General features: G+C 43.1%; 1 protein-coding gene across 17 annotated transcripts in view; it reads right to left on the bottom strand.

The window, feature by feature from the left end:
- Positions 1-3574: 3574 nt before the first annotated feature.
- cacna1g (calcium channel, voltage-dependent, T type, alpha 1G subunit) overlaps positions 3575-16183 on the bottom strand; it is a 237074-nt gene continuing 224465 nt past the window's right edge. For 12 of the 17 annotated variants that reach the window (XM_055057661.1, XM_055057662.1, XM_055057656.1 and 9 more), the window contains 5 exons: positions 15213-15365; positions 12375-12497; positions 10103-10289; positions 9782-9951; positions 3575-5261 (listed from right to left, as the gene is read on the bottom strand). In XM_055057661.1, the coding sequence (XP_054913636.1) occupies positions 4317-5261; positions 9782-9951; positions 10103-10289; positions 12375-12497; positions 15213-15365 (1578 nt within the window). In that variant the 3' untranslated portion in view covers positions 3575-4316. Of the gene's footprint in view, positions 5262-7183; positions 7733-9781; positions 9952-10102; positions 10290-12374; positions 12498-15212; positions 15366-16183 lie in introns of those variants that run through there. The other 5 variants (XM_055057671.1, XM_055057672.1, XM_055057668.1 and 2 more) reach the window with 5 other exon arrangements.

The raw sequence follows: 16183 nt of genomic DNA, 5'->3' as shown, positions 1-16183 counted from the left end.
CTAAAAGAGACATGGAACCTGATTGATGAAGACTATTGGTTGGCATTGACAAAATCATGACTGGTGGAAAAGCGAAGAAGAGGACCAAGAAAATATAAATTGTGACGTTCTTTTCATTTGCAATTGCAAACACTGAGTGAATCTGCAATCATTTTCTTTAGTTGAGCTCAAAGGTGCCTTGAAATGTGCCATTTCATCGTTTTGAATTGAATGTCGACTCTTGAAAGCTTGCATTACGCTCACTTCAAAGCACCAACACTTTGAAGTGCCAGGTTCTCATACAACAACCATGAATGGGTTACGACCTTTTGGTGGAAACCATGAGATATAAAGTGGCAGACTATTTCTAAACTCAAACGTTTTATAAGTATTACCTAATGGTTCTTGAAAAATACTGATTTCAGGAATTGACGGGTCTATTCAACACCCAAACTGCTTGTCACGCTTTCCAAGCGATTCCCAAGAAAACTTAATGCTGTAGCTGAGCACAGCGTTCTGTACTCAGCTACCTTTGAATATGTTCAATCGGCTTACGACGGTCTTTGAGGTCAGCGCCTGTTTTTAAGATCACTCACTGTCTTCTATTTGTGGATCGTTCTGCCGTGAACAGCAAGCACAGCTGGCCTTACGATGTAGAAGAAAAACGAGCCTCGTCGCTCCGTGGTTGGGATTTGACACACCAGGCCTTTCTTAGTGGCGTAGATAATGGAAAAGAGTCAGCGTAGGTGCGTTGAGTCATCACCAGCTCTGATGTTCAGCATCTTATTCAAACATCGTTCACAGACACAAAGAAACAAACAGAACGTGTTGTTGGTCTGCAGCTTGGTTTAGTAGCTGCAGTAGCTCCAATAGGCTACGTTCTCACCACAGATCTTCATGCTAGCTAACAATTTTTCTGAGAATGTTCTTTTTTTTTGTGAGTCCGTTCACACTATTGAACGTTGTGACTGCAATCAGATTTCTATGTGAACTATTTATGATCCTCATGCGCAGAAGGAGAACTTTTATGTCACACATGAACCCACCATTTACAGAAGTAATAGTGGATGGAGCCACATGTGGATGGATTTCAAAGTATATTCAGCTATGGGAGCCAACAGTATTGTCACAAGATCAATAGATGGCAGTTGGACCGTTCAGACCACTGTGCTGTATCACCATAGAAGTGGATTTGGGTCACATTTGCCTGCTATGTGAACATAGTCTTGGAAACAGGATTCCTTGGACACCGAGTGTTTTTGACACCTGATCGTCCGGTAGACTGTTCAAAACCGGAACATTTATTACTGGTCAGCTGGTCCGGTTTGCTTTCACACTTATCTGTGTGAAGCAAGCCAAACCCTTTTGAAGTCCTGAAGGAAACGACACAAAAACCTCTGAAGACCTGAACGCAACGACCTTCTCCCCAAAATTTAAACAAAAACAGAATGGCGTCAGATTTTAACGGTTGTAGGATTTCTTTGTTTGACTTTGTCAAAAGATCACGAGGCATTTCTCCATCAAGCACTAGATACACATTTTGTTTTGGTTGTATTTACCCAGAACACCCTATTCTATAGTCCGCTTGTTTTTTGATCCGCATCAGAGTTTGATTGCACATTTGCAACTCCACAAACGAATCAGAATTTCCTTCACTTTAAACGGACTTAAACTGGGCTGGTGGGAACGCAACCTCAAAGAGACACATGCGCTTCCTGCTGTCAGTGCTCACACTTTTAATCTGGAAACAGATGTTAAACACAGCTGCACACAGAAGGTCAAATGACAGAAAAATAACATTTTTACCCCTTTTTTCTTTCTGTAACAAACATTTTATCTTTCCACAATTATCACTAGAATCTGGCATTTTAACAATTTGTAAATCATCAGCTTTTGTCCTGGTGCTCGAATGCAACATCCCCATTTCCGTTTAGAAAGGGGTGACAAAATCAATTGCAGCTAAATGAGTTTAATACAAGTGATTATCTGGCTTTGAAAAGGCACGCTGCTGCGAGAGACAAACAGGATGGATCTGGGCATTAGGCCTGGAAGCCGGTTCTCGAGCTCAAACCACCAACTGTGGGTTCAATCACTCGACTGTTTGGACAAGCGACGACAAACAGCTGCCAGAATTTGGCGAATGCTTTTTATTCATTATGCAACCTGACGCGAGCGCACACATTTGTAATGGTAAAATGGTGGCATTTCAGAAATAAGCTAAGTAAAGTGCTCTCAGTTTATCACCTGTGACTTTGCTGACATCACTAAGCTGAAGCTCTGTTGAATTAGGAACCACAATAGGCGTCTGTTTCCATCTTTAGAAGTATCTGACATTACCTGGTAAGATATGGTTTGTGTTGACATTTTAAGAGTGTTATTTAAATTCTTGTCAAAAAGTGCTACATCATCCCACAAAAGCACACAATGTAGGAAAGATCTGCAGAGATGAATACGTTTTATAGGTTTTGTAAATCAGTGGCGGTCAGCTGCGTTTCCATTGACCAAATAAATGCGTAATTTGATATTTAAAAAAAGACAGATTTGCTTTATGAAAGCATGTGTAGAAAAAGATTTGATGAAAATTTTGCTGTTAGGATGAGGTGTAAATGTATTGTGATTAGTTTATCTCACAAAACCGCAATAGAGACTTTTTTTCTTTTTTGCATCACACGATGGAGGTGTTGAGCCACGTCCAGGAGATCTGCTGCTGACAAAAAACTATTACCGTCATATTCTCCAACAGGGAGGACGAAGAAAAGTGACTCCGGTCCTTTGAAGTCGGCTTCCCCTGCTCTCACAACCAGAAGGAACCTGCTGGAGAAAAACACAAACAGCCTAAAGGTGTATTGGAAGCTCTGCAGAGGTGCATGCTGGCTCCGGCGAAGCTTCCGGATCTAAAAAAAAAAAACAACATAAACTTTCGCTGCAGCTCTACAGTGTCTCATTAATACAGAAAAAAAACACACACAAAAATACAGCTTTGATCTTTCTCAGTCTGCTCGGAAAACGTGGTATTTTTAATTTACTGAAGACGTCAGTGGATCAAATATTTGTGCGAAGTGGAAAACATGGCACGGCTTCACGTTTGCTTAGTTGAGTTCATTAATATTCATTATTAACAATCTGAATTTTGCTTAAATGTTCGTCTATAATGCTGTGAGAAAAAAGTTATTCCTCCCATACAAAGTTAATCTGCTTTAGCTTTTCGTTCTCCATCATCCAAAAGTAACCTGATTACTATTCTGCCTGAGGTTTGAATAATTTTGACCTTAGCTGTAGTAAACATTTGGTGCTTATATCAATGCTGTGTCTGTGCATAAGTGCAGTAAAATTTAAATTTGGATGATTTCCATGGCTAGTTTCTGGTTTTGTTTGCGTTGAAAGTGGTTCAATTTAAAAGTCAAGGGAAAAAAAAACCCAACCATGAGATCAATTTGAAATAGCTGTGCTTTTTAAATTGCTCTTCATTCAGCGTTCACATCCTGTAAAGGAGGATCTGGGCTCTGTGAAACATAAAAGAGAGCGAGCAAATCAATACAAACCTCGTCAAGCGTACCGACCTTCTTCCTCCAAACAATCAAAAACCACCAAGGTCTGATGTGTGTGCTTAAAAATCCAAGCTCAGTTTAATGGTTTCTTTTTATATATATATTTATATATTATTCCTACAAATACATGGTTTTCAGCACTTTGAAAAACGCTCACTTTCCTCGGTAAGCCAAGGAAGCTAGAAATATCCTACAGTGAAAAAGAAAGACAAAGCATAATTGACAAAAAACAAAAAAACAAATAAGATGTGAAAACGTAAAAAAACAAACAAACAAAAAAAAAACCCAACAACATCCTGTACAAACACGATGGCCCAATAATTTAAGAAAATAGTGTCTCTAAAACGTTCATATTGCTTTGTATCTCCACCGACCAGATCCACCCTGTGCAACACCAGGCAGTTCTGGCAGCGGCCACAGGGGGGGGGTGTGCCAAATCCCAGATGCTGATGTTGCTCCAGAGGTTCAGGGGTCAAGCTGCAAGGTGTCGCAGAAGAGAAACAGTCTCGTTTTGTCGTCTCTGGTGGTCCCTCGTTCTCCGGCTGTTTTGGCAGTAACAATACAAAGACGAGGGATGGTCACACTACCACAGTACCGCACTCCTCATGAAGAATGGTTTCACTGTTTGTTGTAGTTTTACCATTATTACTTTCTACAGCATTATTACTAGAGCTATCACCATCACAGATACACAGAGTGCATCATGTATTTGTGTGTGTGTATGCAGAGGGTTCATCCAAGTGTGTGTGTGTGTTTATATGCTCTTGTGTGTGATGGGAGAGTTGATGTTCAGTGCTCGGAGCTTGTCTTCTCGAAAGAGAAGCTGGGAAGAGTCAATAGCTTGGAGCTGGGAGTGGGATTCGGTGAGCCTCCATCTTGCCCCAAGCCCTCTCCGACTCCCAGGTCGAACGAGTCCTTGGAGTCGCTAGATGGCGCTCTCCTCCTCAGACACGTGTCCCTGCTGGGCAGAGGAGGGGGCATTCCTAATCCCGCCAACCCCATGCCACTGAGGCTCGGGTAGAGGCCAGGCTGGGGTTCGAGTTCATCGGGCGGGTCGACGGATATACAGGGTGGGCTCATCTTCTTCTTGCGCCGGGGGGACGGCAGTGGGGCCTGGGTGGGAATCTGCAGGCTGTCTGACCGGGACACAAACCCCGAAGACGTGGAGGTGGCACTGCGCTGTGAGCAAGGCTCCTCCGCCGGGTACACTTCTACGGAGTGGCGCCGCGGGTCGTCCAGCCAGGAGTAAGGGCGCGGGCGGGGCAGGAGGGTGCTACGCTCCTGCGTGTCGACGCTGTGGAACCTCTTGAGCTGCCTCGGGCAGGGACTCTGACTCTCCTGGCACACCGTGTCCTCCACAGCATCCCTGTCGCTTCCCACCAGTCCTCCGCAAATGATGAGAGAAACTTCCCGATCCTCCGACGCCGCCTCCACCTCCTCTTGTTGCTGTTGTTGGGGCCTGGCAGGTAAGGGAGGAGGAGGATGAGGTGTAGATGAAGAGTCGGAGGCGAGGCAGTGCTGGTCATGTTGCTGGGTGTGTACGCTGCTGGGTTTAGGGGAGGCACCCGGTGTGGCAAGTACCAGGCAGAGCGCTGGGTGTAGATGGGGATGATGATGCTGATGGGAGGGAGAGGCGGATGGAGGTAGACCCAAAGCTGCCGCGTTCAGAAGTCCTTCACTGCTCTCCCGTTCATCTGAACAGAGGGCCTCCTGAGAATCAGTGGACACTGCAACCTGGAAAACGGGGCACGGAAGGGAGGGGGAGTGGAGTATTCAAGAAAAAAATGGGGGTAAATGTCCAATGGAGGGGTTAGGGAGAGGTGGGGAAGGAGTAGATCAAGGGTGAAAGGGAGGGGGGGAGGAGAGCAGTTAGTGTGAGGTGATGAAGATGAGAAGCAGCAGTCTGGGTCAAAGCTCACCGACTGGCCAGCGTGTTCTCACACAACTCCCTATGCAATTCATTTGCAACATCCTGTTGTGAATCATAACCCGAAAGCCCAGAGGCTCTGCTCTGTGTTGCTCTGTTTCATTAGTCCAGATTGTCAGAAGTACACTGGGTAAACAACGTCTGACAGAAGTAGATGCCATCGCCGAGCTCAGTCTGTTGAACTCGACCTGGTCAGATTCTGACGAGTTCCCTGGAGGACTCCTGAGATACTAGGCAGAGATGTCTGTCTTACCAGCCAAACTTTGCTGATTGTTAGGGGCCAAACATGGAGCTAAAACTTTTTTTTGTGGATATCAAACAATCAATGAGACTTCAGACTATTGTGAACTTTTTCTCAACCTCTGCTCATTTGCAGCAGATAGGGTTAAGGACTCTGCATGGTCGAGTTGAACTATTGAAATCGGTTCTTAAAGTCACGGTTGCGTGATGAAAATAATTTTGTTCTATGCTCCTTTTCGTCACAAGACTTTTCGCTTCCCTCTCAATGTGAAACTATTGTGTAACTGATCAGAATTTTATTCCCAAATTTGTTTATCAACAACTACCTAGCCTCAAGAAGCTGGTTTTTCAGCCACAGAGCAGAAACAATAGCTTTGAGGGACAATTGTCCAAAAGTGTGAGGAAGTACGTACTGTTGGAGTGACATTAAACTGTCCCTGCTCAGTTCTGGTCTGATGGAGCGACCGAATATCCCACCCACGCCTTGAAAATGAAATGACGATTGGAAAAAGATGTTGCATCTCGTCCATCATTATTTTCTCCTCCTCCGAACTTGTGATCTTGTAATGGTCGTTCCACTCTCCTATGATTGCTGTGTTTACTGTATTGTTGTCAACCACAAATATGTCTAAACACCATGAAAGGGTACTGCAGTGGGAGGCGTTTCACTTTGGTGTCTTGTGGACCTTGAATGCCTCAAAAACACGTGACCACGCACTAACAGTTCAACTTTGTTCCGACCATGCTGGTTCCTTTAGATCAGTGGTGCCCAATGTGGGCCCTTGAGGGCCGGTATCCTGCATGTTTTAGTTCTCTCCCTGCTGCGGACAACAACCTTTGGCTCCAGGTGCGTTAAACCAGGGAGAAAACTAAAACATGCAGGATGCCGGCCCTCGAGGACCGACTTTTACACCACTGCTTGAGATAATCTGTTTTCTTCTCATATATATTCAATCTAAAACGTAACTGGAAAGTTCTCAGTAGTGTGTGTGCTTCCTGCTGGCAGAGACACTGAGCACTGAGCCAGACCAATTGACGCTCCACAGCCTTTGCCCATTGACACAAAACCCTGTAAACTGTGAGTTGTTGAAGTCAATAAAGTGGGATCTGTTTTTTTTTCCCATTGTCACCTCTGTGTAGAGCCACACACAGGGTCTGAGGCCAATAGACAAGAGAGTAAACGTGAACCTCTGCAGGGCAGGAAGGGTTAGCAGGGACAGCTCCTAAACCCGGACTGATCTCAGGTCAGCGATGACTCGTGTTCATCACCGTGGCAATGATGAGTGAGCGGGAGCGAGGCATGCATTTCATTTCAGGGCTGAGCATTTTAAGAAGCCTTTCCCTGCATGAAAGCCTTGAACAGTGAGGCCACAGAGACACCTAGTGGTCAGAGAAACGTGTTACAGCCGCAACAATGCAACGCCTAGTCACAAATTATAGAAGTGCACCGTGGGACTGTACTACCTTAATCACCCTGTAACTTGGATCCTTTTTTTTTTTTTTTTTTTTTTTTTTTTTTACTATTAAAGCACTAATCTTGGGATTTAAAAAAATTCTCTGGTGCTCTAATGTAATGGAGTACAAAATGGCCAAATGCATATGGACAGCTCTTGCTGCTTTAGTAGAATCCCCTGAGTTGAATTATCTAAAATATAAAAAGTGCACTGCATTATGGGTGAATTTCTGTTTTAGCCACATTACACCTGTGCCTTATTACATTCAATCACTCCACTTGATATCCAGTAAATAAATGCGACTTTTCTCCGGTCATTCATTTCCAACAGAGGTTTGCTTAGAGTTATAGATGCTCTGTGGTTTGAGGATAAGTATAAAAAACAATATCTGGGTGAATGAAAGATGAGGAGAGGGTAAATAAACAAAATGGGGGTGAGTCTACACATGTGCGTCCGTATCGTCCCGTGTTTCTGAAAAGGCCTGGTGTGGAAACGATGCCGGCTCGTCTGCCGCCGTTTCAGAAACAGGAGTATCTGTGTTTGAGCAGGAGCTCAGGGTCGGGCGGTTTGTGGGCCCAGCTGAGCTGAGATCAAAAGTTAACAGATACAATCAATGGGGGGGAGCGGGTCGGTTTTAAAAATAACAGGAAAGTCATGAAGAGCGGAAAAGAAAAGAAAGAGGGAAGACAGTGGAGTAGTTCAGAACGTGCAAGGAGAGCGTTAAATTCCATGGTGGATATTTAGTGCCACTTTAAGGGAAGGAATTGCGAGAAGAATAAAGTTTCAAACATAAACGTAAAGGTGAGATCTGTAAATGTAACTTGTTGTTTAAGGCCTCGGCAGGATGTGGAACTCAGAAACTCACGTAGATGTTTTATTACTTTGGAGAGAAAGTGAGAATCGACAGCACTGTGCAATAACTCAGAGCAGTAAATAAGTCCTTCACATCCTTTGTGATAAAACAACCTACAATGGACACATCTTGAAGAAAAGCCAGAGGATTCAACTACTGACCATCATTCAACGGTCACCAAGAACAGAGGATGTCTGCATTTACTGTACTAGAAATATTTGAAGAGTTTTTATTTTAGGTTTGAATGATTTAATGTATTTAGATTGTGCAAATGCTCTGCACTCAATGTTCAGATATGTTGACCATTTTAACCAATAATTGTGGAGTGTCTTAGTGGCTTTGCTCTACCTTTTGCTCTGATGAGCCAACGTCACTGACACAAAGCGAACAGGATTTGATCACCAGACAATCCAGTTTTCCTTGTATTTGTCCCTAAATTAAATAATTCAGCTCATATAGTCATATTTTAAGCAAGCATGGACATCGTCATTGTTACCCACTTCTGAGGTGAAACTGCTTACAACTTATCATTTGCCATCTCATTAACTTCGCTATCAATTATTTAACGTCATGGAAGCGCTCTCGGAGCATTAAAAATTTAATTCTAGCTGATCGACACCATCTATACCTTCATAACAGGGCTGTTACGATTCCTCGAATAATTCAAATGCCTCAATTTTTTAAAATTCCTCAGGGAAAATCTATCTGCCTCGAAGCTTTGTTCGGTTATGTTTCATTATTTGGCACAGCGTGTTTTACAAAAAGCAATACTACTGCTTAAAAAAATAAAAGAGGGCAGAATGTTCCATGAGATCTCCTTCATTTCCTCACACATGGATTCATTGAATGTGTTTTTCGAAAATAGATATCCAACTCCAGTCATTGAGAACCACCGGACTGCAACATTTAGGTTTGTCCCTGAATCAAATGACCTCTGAAGGATGTCATCAAGTTCTCCCAAAATTTTATAATGAGACATTTATTGTGTGCTGGAACAGGAATGGATCAAAAACAGGAATGGATCAAAAATATACTTTTATTAATTGCTGTCTTGCTTATTTGTGTTGGCATTGTTTTAGAATTTCGCAGTCGGGTACCTGAACTTTTTTTATAACGTTTCTTGAATAATTGTTTGAGTACCCAAATAATTTTGACCTCTGGACTTTTTAGGGAGAAAGAGTCCACCAAGACCAACAAACAAGCCAGCGTTGCACTGACACATAATGGCTAAACCCAAAGAAAGACCCAATTTCAATGGGAAGGCAAGATTCTGTAATATTTACTCGCGAAAGGAGTCTGACAAAAAACCACCAAGGGGTTTTACCTGTAAACTTGTCACGGAAAAACTTCTAAAGACCTCCAGAAAGCCTGCAGATCACTTCAAAATGTTCTAAGTTACAAAGCTAAAAAAATAAACATAAAAATTGGGATAGTTTAGAATTTTTGCACAGTGCTGTAGGTCTTCACTAATGACTATTTTATTTTAAATAGATTCCCAGATGGGAAGCAAAAAGAATGCTCAGAGGAAAACATTTTTAAAGCCTAATGACTTCAGACTAACAGATTGTTTTAGAAATAAATAATATTTCTTGTGAAAACTGGAGATACAGCAGTCAGGAAGTTTCTAGAAAGTTCCGTCCTACTGATCTTGATTTTAGCCAATACATAAAATGATTTTCTCAAAAGCAGCCCAAAGTTGTGACTTTGCTGCTGCTGATCAACAATAAGGTAAAAATGATCTCTTCATGACGTCGGCTTTACAGCAGGGTTAAATAGTCACCTGTCGGCGGAGCGTGCGGCTAAGTGCATGTGTGCGTCTTGACGGGGGTTGTCGAGGAATACTCTCGGAGTCTGAGTGGCTGTGGGGGCTGATGGGTCTGAAGAAGTCAGTGGGGACCGTCAGCTGCTGGGAGCACTCCTCTGGCTGAGAGCGCACCGAGCCTCTGGAGCCTGGACACACAGCAGCAATCAACAAAGTAATTACTGCACCGCAGATGCGTTTACCTCACAGGAAATGACTCGCGGCTCTCCAAGGAAACGTCAGGTTGCGTTACGCTTAATGACACGAAGACATTTCCCAAAGAGAAGATAACATCTTTACCTGATTGGGCTCTGTGAGTGCCCACTAGGTGATGGGGCCCCTGTGACTGTGCTACAAGCTGCGCTGGAGACGGAGACGAGGAACCAAAGGGCTGAAGGGGAAAGAACATGTAGCTGTCGGGCAGGGAGTGAGTGCGTCCCACCGCAGGTTTTCTGACACTCAGCAGGTTGTCCTTCGGTGCCTCTGGCTGTACACACAAAGCACAGAGTTAGGGTCCTCCCAGGCTGGACCGGGTCTGAGGTTGCTCTTTCACTCGGGCATTCTCACAGATTCCTAAACACAGTTACAGTTGTTATTTCTCTAAAGTGGTGTTTCTCGATCCTGGTCCTCAGGGACCACTGACCTGCTTTAGATGCGTTTCTAGACCAGAACACCCGATTCGAACAATTGTATGACCTCCTCTGCGTGTCATCAAGTGCTACAGAAGTCTGTTAATCACTCACTTAATCAAGGTCTGTGTCAAGCAGGGCAGTGGCCCCCGAGGACTGCAATTGAGAAACACTGCTGCAAGATATCGTACACAAAGAGACGGTGATCATCAGCGTACACAGAGAACACGTGAACTCCAAACACGAGAGCTGACTTCAGCACAGCTACCACAGAACCCTGTCTGAATCTTTTTCTTTTTGGACAAAGACCTTGCTCATTACAGCTTGCATGGTCACACTACAGAACCAGTTTGCATCCACAACATATTTACCTGAGGCCTCCCTTCACCACACTTCACAGTAACAAACACATGAAAGCTCAGAGCGGAGGGGGAAACTACTACGCCAGCGGACAGAGGACGTGAAGGAGAGACGTGGACTCACATCTAAAGCACAGAGTCAAACGAAGGCTGACAGAGAGAGCAGAGATTTCAAGAGAAGGAGCAGAGGAGGGAGGGAAAAAAGGAAAAGTCTGTAAACTGGTAAGTGAGGTGGCGTACTACTCTACCGGACTGGACCGAAGAAACAAAAATACGAACACCACACTGGAAACGTGAAATGAGAAAGAGAAATTTGGGCAGACGTTTCACCAGGGACTTTCAAGGCTACTTGCACTCCTCTACACTACTCACTCACTCACTCATGACGCTCTAATATTTTACTTCTTTCACCACTGCTGCTATATTGTGATAGATTTTAATCTTGGGTTTTGGGTGATTCTTGTTTACCACTGCTCTGTGGTTCAGTAATTGGACCCGCTTCCATTTTTCTATATTCACCAGGGACAGCCGAGCCAGAGATAGGAAGAGTAATCTGTCACTGGGTGATGTGGGGCGCAGGGGTTTTAGCACGACCCACATATAGAGGCCCTGGTCCTTGTGACGGTGGTCTCGGGTTCAATTCCCGGCCTGCCGACATTTGCCACATGTCTTCCCCCGCTCTCATTACCCTGTTTCCTGTCAAACTATTTTCAAATAAAGGCCACTAGAGCCAACAAAACCTTTTAAAAAATGAGTAAGCTGTTCCTTCATCTACTTTGGTGAAACTGCTCCGCAGTTATAGATGTTGTTCAATGCCGAAGTTTTACATTTATTTTTGCAAATGATTTTATAACGAGCGCATCAGGAGCTCTCAATAAGCTTATTATACAATATGAAATACATTTTCAAGTTCATTTATTTTTGTGATTTTGTTTGGGCTCCACACATCTCCTGATATGTTTGTGCTACATGAGCACTTGGTTCATCAGGTCCAATTGCCATGAAAGCACATGTGCAATTTGATAACATATTTAAATCACAGAACCACCCAGTGGCCAGGCATGGCAATTACAAGCGATTCAAAGTGTCTTGGCGGTCCAAACGTAGAGCTTTTCTCCAATCAAGACCTGAAAATACCAGCAGTTTCCAATCAAAGCATGAGTCTCTTTAGCATGAAAACTCTTAATTTTTTCCATTTCAAGTTTCCACTTTCATTCATACCAGTGTATGGCTAAACATTAATATTCCATCATTTGAAAGTTGTATCAAACAAGAACAAGAAAACTTTCATGTGTTCAAACATTTAGTAGCTAAACTTTCTAAGTGGCAGCCATGTTGGGTATCTATACAGATCTGTCATTGCCTTTGGCACTGGGAGGCAAATTTGGTAGATTAGCTATTTGGCTACAGGTGCAAAGAAGCTCTTTGGCATAATCTAATTCCAGCAACAAATTGTTTGGGTGTGTGTAGTAGGAGTACAAGTTGCTGTGGAAGTGGTCCTGGGAACGAGACGGTACAAGCTACTGAAGGACGCAGCACGGGGAAGAGCGATGGAAGAGGTGGAAAGAGAAGAACTGTCAGTACATTGCATTCCAGAGCGCTTAGAAAGAGGGGGCTAAAATCGCCAGGGGCCGAGTCGTCAGGCAGAGCTAGGGACCAGGATTTCTCTGAGGCCAGAGACAGAGCTTCCATCTCCGCTAGAGGGATCTAGGCAGGAAGAGACAACCGCTGGTGAGCAGAGAGAACAGCGCAAACTCCGAACCACACACAGATATAGAAACACACACAGATAAAACCTGGAGCTCACAGGAAAACAGACCCTTTTGAAAGCCTGTTTGAGTGGCAGGAGTGCAAGTCTTTATTGTGATGAGATTGTTTGCTGTTCACACCGGAGCTCACATATAGGTCGCATATATATGGAAGTGTGAACGGCCACGGCAAAAAAAAATAAATAAAAAATACAATTTCAATCGGAATTGGTAAAAGCTGAGAAAAGATCTACATCTACTTAAATTGTTACATATTTTCCAATTATTTGGACGTTAAAGTTGCTCTGCTCAAAAGATTAATGATAGCTGGAACAACCATTACGACAAGGAAGTACACTAACTTTTTGTTGGACTTCATTTTTTCTCCTTTTTTGTCAATACCGAATGACATTGTGAAAATATTAAGAGACAATTCTAAAAAGAAAATACGTGTGACTTTGCAAAGATGAACTCGAATCTTGCAAAACCTCTATGGGATCTTGGCTAAACAAATGTATTTTCCAGACCTGCTGGATTTTGCATAAAAATAAACTCAGCTCTCGCAAAACCTTTAGACAATCTCAGTAAAGTTGCCGGATCGTGCAAAACTTTGCGAGGACTCTGAAAAGTCACTTGGGATCCTTGACAAAAATATCTCAGCTACAAAACAAGCTCCATTTTTTTTTCTTCTTCCAATGTCCCTTGAGTTGGGTTTGCAAACACAAAAAGATTGTTTTTTTCTCTCTCAATTTTTAAAATTTGCATTATTATTAGCTTGTGTTCTGGAATCAAGTAATGTCAAATAAAAGTACAAAGGAGCCAATTGGTTTAAATTGATGCAACACAGACAATGCCAGACGCCATATACTGTTGTTAGTTTATAAATCACTGAACGGTTTAGCACCACAATACATCAAAGATCTGCTGTTGTTGTATCAACCTTCCAGACTCTCAGGTCTTCTGGTTCTGGTCTGCTCTGCATCCCCAGAACCAGAACCAAGAGAGGAGAAGCAGCTTTCAGCATCTATGCACCAAAACTTTGGAGCAAACTTCCAGAAAACTGTAAAACAGCGAAAACCCTGACTTCTTTTAAATCGCAACTAAAAACACACCTGTTTAGAGTTTCATTTGAAATGTAATATGTAACAATGTATTGTCTATTATATGTTGCATGACTTTGTGTTCTTGTGTTTATGATGTAAAGCACTTTGAAATGCCTTGCTGAATTGTGCTATACAAATAAAATTTGATTGATTGATTGATTGATATAACAGTACAATGATGTAAAGTGCATATTTAAATGCTTACATAGCCAAACAAAGAATGCAAAATTATTACAGAGGTCGGCTTGAGCCTGGAAGTGTCTAAACACTTCCTGCTTCTTTTAAAGAAATTTTAATAAGGAAAACCAATCAAGGGACAAAAAACCAGGGCCAGAAAATGAGGAAAAAACAACAACAACAAAAAAAACGATTTAGATTAGAAATTTAACAGAGAAGGCCAACATGAAGACTCGTTTTAGAAGACGGAACTCAGCGGCGCTGACATAACAGTCCCAATTTTTGTCCTTGAATGAGAAAAAAAACAAAACAAATAGTAATACTAATCATAATAAAACACAGGCACACTGATGCATTGTTCAGATTCACGCTGCGTCGCGATTGAGCCGTTTCTCTGCAGACTTGGAAGAGTTAGCTCTGCGCTGGCCTCAGGAGCGCCTGAGGTGGAAGTTATCGCTTTGCTGTGACTGACGGGGGGAAAAGCAGGTCATCAGCTACAAAATAAACAAATAAAACGCACAGAAGTGTCACAGCGACAAACACATAAAATGACAGTGACGGTGAGCGTTGGAGACAGAAGTAGCCCTAAAACTCAGTCTTGTGTTTCTCAGTCTGCCAAAGCGGACCACGAATAACAAACCTGCCGAGCATGAATGAGTTTAACCAAATGAGGGAATTAGATCATAGCCGAGGCGGATGCCGGTGGGCGCCGTGGCAGGCAACACGCTTTGACTGGAAGGGGAAAAATATTTGATGTGGAGGAACGGCAGGACAAAAAAATGGCAATGGGTGTAACATAAAACTGGATTGCTTACTTTTTCTGGGAAATGGAACTGGGTCCTATAGAGGGGACGATTTTTGTGAAAGCAGTGAATCCAGTGTATTGTAAAAAAAAAAGTAGCCAAACTATATAAACTCGTATATAAAAAAAAACATCCCCACATCACCATCTCCTAGCATTAGCATCTTTAATATGACAAGAAATGGTAAGAAAGGGGTAAATGAAGGTTGATACTATTATACAACCGGAGAACAGAAGACCAGTTTGAGACATTGCGACTGAGGTAACGCAAAGAAGTTATTGTGTAAAGTACACTGCCTCCTACTGGCGATTAGGTGGAACTCAGAAGAACCTCTATAATTCTGACTGTTAGAGCGACAGCTACATCGACCTTTTATTTGAACCTTTTTATGTACAGATCATTAAAAAATTACTGTGCCTTACAGAGCAATCAGGTGGTTATTTTGTTCATCTTTTCACTTAGAAATTTCTCTCCCCCAAAAAGGTTTAGTGGCATCCCTTCCCTGTTTGCTGTGCTGCAGCGCATTAAGAGCCAATGAACGTATGAAATGGAGGAAGCGAGCCATCAACGGCGTTTCTGGTGGTTATTGACCTTTTTGTCGGTGCTGTGCTTGTTGGGCCTGGGGGGCAGCGCGTAGTAGTGGCAGATGGAGCCGGACAGGTTGTCCATCAAACTCAACTCTCCCTCCATTGAGCCCTGGATGACCAGGGAGATGGAGTCAAACAGCGGTCTCCGCTGCACAAACTTGGACATCGTAGGGAGAGTGAGAGAGAGCAGAAGAAGGAAAGAAAGAAAGACAACGACAGGAAATGAGTGAAAGAGAAGACAGAGATATATATATAAATATGTGCATAAACACAAAAACACGACTAAATGAGGGGAGGAAAAAAAAGACGGGATCGATCAAATATACAAAAACAAAGGAATGATTGTGTCGACGATCAAAATCACTGCTTCTAAGCTCACGCGTGCTTCCCTGTAAACCCACAAGGGGGCATTACAGCACCGTACCAGAGCTGGTCTTCCAGGGTGGGGATGGAGAAGAGATTTTGGTGTAACAACTCAGAGCAGCAGAGACAGATGGATAACATCTTAAAAGGGGAAAGTTAACAATAGCAAGACCTCGATTTCCTATCCTCCATAAAGTTCCCCATGCTGTCTGGAAATAGCTGTTGAAGTGAACAACAAGACCCTCAGTTGAGCTTTCCCATGGCACTGTGACCTGTCTCTGACTGGCATGCTGCCTTCAGGGACCAGCCATAACACACACACACACACACACACACACACACACACACACACACACACACACACACACACACACACACACACACACACACACACACACACACACACACGCAAACTAGCACACACTTAGAAAAATGCAGTAAGTGACGAGCACCAACTATAAACCAATTTGCTATGAGTCAGAATATTTTGTATGCGGTAGCAAATATGAAGAAAGGTCTCAAAAAATTAGTTGACAAATAAGCAACGTGTTTTCAGACTTAAAGAGATGCCAGTTCTTGACTTACTGTTATATGACGGCTCACTGGTTTCAG

This window comes from Poeciliopsis prolifica, unplaced genomic scaffold, assembly GCF_027474105.1.
Source record: "Poeciliopsis prolifica strain line A6 unplaced genomic scaffold, Auburn_PproV2 SCAFFOLD048, whole genome shotgun sequence".
Lineage (NCBI taxonomy): Eukaryota > Metazoa > Chordata > Actinopteri > Cyprinodontiformes > Poeciliidae > Poeciliopsis > Poeciliopsis prolifica.
Note: the sequence above shows the minus strand (reverse complement) of the source record. Positions and strands in the feature narration are given on the sequence as shown.